The following is a 7,954-nucleotide window of genomic DNA, read 5'->3' as shown; positions in this document are numbered from 1 at the left end:
TTCAGGCTGTTCTGGTACTGAGACTCGTATGGACAAACGATGGGCTCAGAGTATCCCTCATAACTTTCAATTTTGGTCACATTGTCACAGCAGCTGTCTGTCAAAAATACAGACAGTATCAGAAAATGTGTTACAGCCACAGAACAGATATGATGATTATATTTAAGTTGCTGCAACAAGATTTTCTGTATGGGATGTTAAGAAAAAAATCAACCAAACTGAACCATTAATCGCATCAGTATTATCAGGTCATATTTACAAAAGAAAAAATAAATAATCCTTTGCCAATTACATTTTTATCTGTTGTCACCTTTTACAGTCACAAATGTCTCTTATATATGAATTTGACTTGAGTTCAAATAACGACATCTTGAGAAGAATTATTTTATTTACCTTGCACTAACTTAAGCTTGACTTCAGTGTAGATATCTTTTCCAAATTTGCTCACCCCACACCAGTATTTCCCAGCATCCTCAGAATGAAGATCTGAGATGGTTGTTGTGAAGATTCGTGCTGTTTTGTCATCATTGATCCTGTATTTATTTTTCCTTGATTTCGATGTTGTAATAAGAACATCATCGTTGATTAAACATTTGTTCTTACACAGATACTTCTCATAAGACTCGTAACCTTCATCATAGGAGCAGGAAACGTTAACCTCTCTCCCCACATATCCAGTCACATGGATCACCTCTTCTTCACTGGTCACACACCTCAGAGCGACTGTAAAGAAAAGACAGTATAAAAAAATATTGTTTATTTTGTCACATCAACATTTATAACAGCATTGTTACTGCTGCATAAACAAAGGGCTGAGATCAACAGAAGGCATTGTATTCTGCTCTGCACTACCGAAACATATTTAGAGATTAATCTACATCTACGTTTGGTCTTCATCTGTTTACTATCTACTCACTTAAACAACTTACTGCAGATGGTGAACAGCAGGTTTTGAAGGATCCCCATCTTTGCTTTGCTTTGTAGAAACAGAAACCTGACAAGAAATATGCTGAAAATGTCACACCCACAGTTTGATTTCCTGAATGTCATGGCAATGCCGAAGCCTTTAACTTCTGCATTTAGGTCACGTTCTTTTATACTCTTTACTCATTTTTTTATGTGAAAATTGTTAAGCCGGTAAGGAAGAAAATGATTTTCTCTGATTAACTGAGTGTACGCAACATGTCTGAGGTTTAATCTGAAAATGTATTTTTAATTCAGTTGTTAAATTTAACACAGGGTTTTGTTATCCTGTCACATAGAAGCACTACAATCTAATATGATGAAGCAGGACAATGATTGATCAATATTCACAAATTTTTCATTCTATTAAAATTGGCCCAGATTTGTATAGTATACAGGATTTGCTTAAAAGGCTTTGAGCATTAGTTACCATGGCAATTTACACCTCCGTAGTATAGAAAACCCAGGTAACACCAAGGTTACCTGTATGAGCCATAATCCTGCTTTGTGGTACAGGCCTTCTTTAAAAATAAACTTTATTAACAATGTTTTCAATCAGCATATTTTGCATTGCTATCACATGTTATTGACACCTATGTATCTGCATAAACTGCAAATGTGAAACTTCTTTTTCTGCAGTTCTCTTGAGCATGGCAAGTGACTTTCTTTGCCCACTTACAAGCATTAGTGTGATTAGCAGGATCTCACACATACGCCACGAGCATTGCTATGACAATTTCTTGTACAATGCCAAAGAGTTTATTGGGTGCACACAATGTAGGCAGAGGATATGAAAAAATATAAATGACTATATAATCTTAAGATAAACGTGCAAGCCATACGAAGCTCAGGGCAGCATGGTGACACAGTGGTTAGCACTGTTACCTCACAGGAAGAAGGAAGAAGAAGGAGAAACCTTAACACTTTCAAAATGTACCAAACTGAATACATAACACTAATCAATAAATAAAATTACAATATTGATCATGATAATAAAAATACCAACAATTGTGACATTCAAAAGACCCATCACCTTTCAGCTACCAAACTCTTCTTCTCAGTTTTATGAAAAGTCAAATCATCTGATGAGCCATCCCATCCTCCTGATGCAGGGAAAAAACTTTGACCGGACAAGAACTAGAGTTCCCTGTTACACCACTTAACCCTGTATGAACATGGGGCATTTGTTTTAATGGCTTGTGGCAGAACCTGGACAGACTGCCAGTGGCATGCTGCTTTGCCGGTTTTCTCTTTCCATGCTCCTCAGTTTTCCACCTTGACTCTACAGAACGTAGCCTCAAAAACAGGTGTTAGAACAAAGTCAATAACTTAAGTCTTGTAAACATCTTTGCTAAAATATTAAAGAAGTGAATGGAGGAACCATCGTTCTGACTGTGAAATCTTTGGCTGGTCACAAGTAGGGTGGCTCCTTCTCACTGTTGTTATTGTTGTTTCTCAGTTTTCTCTTTCACCATTTTTTGTTTGTCAACCTTAGTTAAAAAGGTTCATTGCCTTAATGCTGGGCGGATTTACTGGAAGGGTCACCAATGGAACATTTACAGTTTCACTTCCTTTACCTCAAATTCCCCTAAAACTTCAAATTTTATTCATGTAATAACATTTTACTGTCTTTATTATTTTTAATATAGCACAAAGTTCATCAGGTTTAGCTGGTAACTTTTACTTTTTTACTTTGAGTACATTTCAGAGCCTGTACTTTTCACTTTTTCTTGAGTAAAGAAGTTGAATCAGTGCTTCAACCTCTACTGGAGTATTCTAAAGACTAGTACCTGTATTTCTACTTAAGTGCAGAATGTCTGTAGTACTTATGCCACCTCTGGCCCTTCCTTCAAAGGCATTTTAACATTTGTTTCACTAGCAGGGACCAGACCCTCATTTTTAGGTTTGACAGCATTTCTAGTAGTAGGAAATGGCTTGAGCAGAGTTGAGGCTGCAGTGGTGACTCAGGCCGGGCAGTTCCCCATGTACTAATGATAAGTGAATGAATTAAAAAAGAATGAACAGCTTGTAGTGCTGGGAGGGGGTCATTTATAGACAGAGACCCAGATGGAGCATGTGTGGAGGTGTGGTCCTGTTCCTGATATTCAGATACATTTTCTCCAAAAAGTAGCGGACATATGCCACCTAGTGGTAAAAGAAGTTTGCACAGCCTTCACATAAGCAGTACTTTTAACGTTAATACCCTTGATTGATTTAACAAGGAAAATTATTATTTTACAGCAGCAGGATAAAGAATATAAATAGTACAGAGTTCACAACAAAGTTAAAGCCACAGGCAGACAGCATTACACTATAAAAGTGCAAAAATTTAAACCAAAAAAAGACTAAAACTAATTATAAATCCAAGATTTGCATGACAGTACTGTGATTACACTAAAGTTCCACTGTTGAAATATTTCCATAGATATGCTTATTTACTTATATCGATGTAAGTACGTCATGGGTGAAAACTGCTACACTGTTACATACATCGGATGGTTCCATCCAATGTATGGAATTAGAATAAAAACTGTATTTCCTTTTATCTGTAAAATCATATCAATTAACTGCCTTTGTCAGAAATGTTTAATTGCAACAAATATAAACGTATCATAAAAATAAATGGACTTGACAATGTGACTGTTTATGTTTAAATGGGGCAAAAACAGACAAGAATGACTAAAATTTTATTTTAATTTGCAGATGTATTTAGATTACATTGATGTTAGTCATTTGCATTTGAGGTTTCCCACAGTTTCGGAAAATCAGTGTAGATTATGCTGCTAACACTAAGCAATAAAAATGAAAGAAAGGGTAATAGCAAATGAGTAAGAAGTGAAGCTATATATGTATAAATAGCAGCTCTTTGTCATGGTTAAACAGAAATCTCAATGTTTTCAGTGAGAGAGTGAGAAGCCTGGATTATGGTACATTAAGATTAGCTGTGTAACTGTTAATGTTAAAGACAAACAGAATGATCTCCATACAGGTGAGATCCAAAGACTGACCTCAAATGCACACACTGTTTATCTTCAATTGGCATTATGGGAATTTCCATTACAGTAGATTTCTTCAGTTGTGACATTTTCTAAGTCTGGTTCATCTTCACCTAAATCTTCACAGTCATTACCGGCACTCTGCAGTTCGGACGTCTCCGTATTTGAGTATATCACAACTTCTTGACTTTCATAAATCTATTCAAACAATGAACAACACATGATGATGTTATGGATGTTGTTTGGAACAACAGTGATAAAAATAAAGAAAGTAAAAATTAAAAACAGTAAAATGTAAGAGAAAAGTGCAAATTGTGTTAATACATAATATATACAGTTAGTTGTGTTGCCCAGTTTGCTATAATAAGGGTTGTTATAGATACAGCACACTATTAAGTCTTTGAACTTTAGTTTTCTTACGTTATTTTCTGCCACTTCCTCTAAAGCGTCTTCGTTCTGTGCATTTCTGCTCATGACAGTTTCATCGTCTGAAAACACAAAGCGTAAAACATGGTTATGATCTTTACGTATGCACATTTGAGTACATCTGTGCATGCCAGTGAATCCAAAATGTACCTTTTGCTTTCTGATGTTTGCACTTATAAACTATAACTGCAAAGACACACATCAGTAGCAGCAGCAGCAGGGGAGGAACAGTGTAACCCACATAGTGTCCTGCATCTGAAAAGCAGGAAACAAAACAGAAACATTAGACTTTCAAGTACATACATGCAGAACTGTGGGCTTAGATGATCTTTTTATCAGTATTTTTACATTTTATCATAGTTATTTTATTTCTGGTGTGCTCACCCACAGCTGTTTTTGACTCTCAGGATCATTTTGAATGACTTACACTCACTCCATTCCAAAAATTAAACATTACTTTTGGAGTAGGTACATATTAATCAACAGCAGTTCATACTGAAAGATATCTTTAACAGGTTTACCGGTAATTTGTGTTGAAGTTTTTCCAGGCATTTCGACTGTGGAAGGTACAGTGCTGGTGTGCTGGAGAAAGACTGTTGGAGAACAATTCTCTTAGTACCATTAGTGACTTTATTTTAATACAAGAGACAGAATCACAATATTGTATTAATCTTAAAGGAAATTATGTGGTCACAGTTGTTCCAAGACAGTAAGAACTTTAACTGTAACTAAATTAAACAAAATAATACAAAGTTACAAAATATAACAAAATAGCTCTAATAAATGCAAAACAATCGCTACACATGTACAATGACAAGGCCTATTCTATTCTATTCTATTCTATGTCTCGTAATCTGTTTTACATATAAAAAGTGGTTCTATTTTGATTTTTCTCATTTTAACATGTTTACTTGTTCATATGTAAATCTAATACTTGTCTTATGAGACAAATTTTTTAAAAGCTTCACTTTCATTGAAAAAATAGCTAATTATATACACAGATTAGAAATATTTATTTTGTCTTTTTCTTCTGCATTGTATGCACTCTAAAAATTCAGCATTAGCATTTAACTCACAGCAGAAAGTACACAATTAGAAATTGCACTAAAGTGGCTGTACATAAGTCTTGTTTCAGCAGATAGTATTAGATAATTTATAAATAACGATCAAAAACTTCAAATGGTATTTCAGTATTATGGCTAAATATGACTTCTGGGAGGTTGGAAGACCTATAAGTCAGCAACACTGCACAACCCTTTAGTTCTGCTTTCTTCAGTGCTTCGTGTGAAAAATTGGGTGTGCAGTTTTCTGTACTGCTTCACCACAAATAACTAAACCACCATCCACAGTCTATGTTTACATAGTCTATGTGGACTGAAAAAAGGATGTAACTTACAACTGTTTATTTTTATTTTCATCTAAACGTGTTCATTGGTGACTATTTGTGAACATCACAGAACATCACAGAGAAAGAGGAAGAAACATTATCCTGTAGTGAATCTGCTTTGACTGGTATATATACTGGTATATACATACATATATACACACACACACACACATATATATAATCATACGAAATAATGATTATATCTGCGAGGCTGGAAGAAGCTGTGTCTATATTGAAGCCACCAACAAATGTAACTAAGCAGTGGTAAATGAGGTTTTCAACAGTCCTACACCTGTGTACGCAGTCATTATTCTATCACACTGCAAATGACACGATGACACGATAGGCTGAGAAAAGGGTGTAACTTACAGCTCTAACCATTTTATTTTCATGTACACAAGACACATTTGTCTCACCAACTGAAAGCTGAATCCTGGTGTAGTTTCCAGGGCTCCACTGAGAGTCTGACCCACACCAGTATGTCCCAGCATCTGCTTCTTCTAGCTTTGTGAACATCACTGAGAAAGAGCTGGAAGAACCTTTATCTTGTAGTGCGAATCTACTTTGACTCGCCACCATGTCTGTGCATTTGTTGCGATGGTCTCCCTTACAGAGGAACTTCTTGTTCTCCCGATGTTGTGGAGGATAAGGACACTGCAGAGTTAGTGGATGTCCTACAGTACCATTTATTTTAGTTGACTTGACACAGCACCACTCTGTCACATTGAAAGAAAAGATTTATTTATGATTCAAAAAATATTAAACTTTCTTAAAGACTTTTTAAGAAGGCTCTTCACAAGAAACTGTTTTCTTTCAGCTGATGTAATGAGATATTATTATGACCTCTTACCTTTGACTTTCAGCTCAACAGCAGAGAAAACATCCAGGTCTGAGTTTCTTTGGACACCACAGAGGTATGACCCTGAATCACTTTTGGTCAAACCATTAATATTCACTGTGAATGTTCCTAACACTTTGTCATCATCAAGTCTGAATCGTGCATTTTGTTTGGTGTCAGAGGTGATTAGTGCCTGCTGCAGACATGTGGAGGGCTGATTTCCTCTGCAGATGTACTTCAGGTTGTTCTGATACTGAGACTCATACGGACAACTGACAGACTCAGAGTATCCCTCATAACTTTGAACTTTGGTCACAGTGTCACAGCAGCTGTCTGTCAAAAATGCAGGAAGCATCAGAAAATTACAGCCACAGAACAGATATGATGATTTATATTTAGCTTGCTGAATGACATCTTAAGAAAAAAACGAATACAGCTGAACCAATTATAAAGTGTATGTTTGTGTGTGTGTGACTGTGCGTGTTGCCGTTTGGAGAAGACTTTACTTACCTTGTAATAACTTGAGCTCGACTTCAGTGTAGATATCTATTCCAGTTCTGGTCACCCCACACCAGTATTTCCCAGCATCCACAGAATGAAGACCAGAGATGGTCGTTGTGAAGATTCGTGCTGTTTTGTCATCATTGATCCTGTATTTGTTTTTCACTGGATTTGATGTTGTAATAAGAACATCATTGTTGCTGCCACAGTTGTTCTTACACAGATACTTCTCATAAGACTCGTAACCCTCATAATAGGAGCAGGAAACTTTTACCTCTCTCCCCACATATCCAGTTACATGGATCAGCCCTACTGCACTGATCAAACACCTCAGAGCAACTGCAAAGAAAGTATAACACATATTTCGTTGTTTAATTTGTTATGTTAGCATTCACAGTAGCAATGTCAGTGCTGTATACATGATGGACAAGGTGTGGTATTCTGCCCGTTAATGCAAAAATAGATTTTCATATTTAATTTAAATCTGTTTATTTATTTACTCATCTAAACTTACCACAGATGGTGAACAGCAGGTTTTGAAAGCTCCACATCTCTGCTTTGCTCCATAAAAATAGAAACCTTAACGGAAATGTACTAGAAGTATCACCACAGCAGTTTGAGTTCCTGCATGTCATGGCAGTGCTGAAGCCTTTAACTTCTGCATTTAGACGACATTTTTAAACTCTTACATTTAGATCATTTATACTGCACATACAGTACATATGCAACCTTTTGCTTCTTTTTGTTTTATTGTCAAATGATTGACAAATATTAAAATGATTTCATAGTGTACAAACATATTAGTTCTCACAGCACTTAAGTAAACACAAGACACACACACAC

The 7,954-nt window shown here is 35.9% G+C and overlaps 1 protein-coding gene across 1 annotated transcript; it reads right to left on the bottom strand.

The window, feature by feature from the left end:
* Positions 1 to 3,830: 3,830 nt before the first annotated feature.
* LOC134622782 (polymeric immunoglobulin receptor-like) lies at positions 3,831 to 7,662 on the bottom strand. Its single transcript, XM_063468130.1, has 8 exons — positions 7,626 to 7,662; positions 7,121 to 7,450; positions 6,623 to 6,943; positions 6,189 to 6,488; positions 4,907 to 4,978; positions 4,536 to 4,640; positions 4,380 to 4,447; positions 3,831 to 4,157 (listed from the first exon to the last, which is right to left on the bottom strand). Exons 1-8 carry the CDS (start codon positions 7,660 to 7,662, stop codon positions 3,996 to 3,998), a joined length of 1,395 nt encoding a protein of 464 aa, XP_063324200.1. The 3' UTR covers positions 3,831 to 3,995.
* Positions 7,663 to 7,954: the final 292 nt, after the last annotated feature.

Source organism: Pelmatolapia mariae, unplaced genomic scaffold (genome assembly GCF_036321145.2).
Source record: "Pelmatolapia mariae isolate MD_Pm_ZW unplaced genomic scaffold, Pm_UMD_F_2 NODE_ptg000211l+_length_19929_cov_1, whole genome shotgun sequence".
NCBI lineage: Eukaryota > Metazoa > Chordata > Actinopteri > Cichliformes > Cichlidae > Pelmatolapia > Pelmatolapia mariae.
The sequence above is the reverse complement of the archived record's forward strand: the minus strand, read 5'-3'. Positions and strand labels throughout refer to the sequence as shown.

What these genes read in the sequence shown, in the direction of transcription:
- LOC134622782 (XM_063468130.1), bottom strand. Translation starts at nt 7,662, where the DNA reads ATGTGGAGCTTTCAAAACCTGCTGTTCACCATCTGTG. An exon ending in CGAGCTCAAGTTATTACAAG is followed by an intron (nt 6,944 to 7,120) that starts GTAAGTAAAGTC and finishes CATTTTTGACAG; the next exon opens with ACAGCTGCTGTGACACTGTG. An exon ending in TGTTGAGCTGAAAGTCAAAG is followed by an intron (nt 6,489 to 6,622) that starts GTAAGAGGTCAT and finishes TCAATGTGACAG; the next exon opens with AGTGGTGCTGTGTCAAGTCA.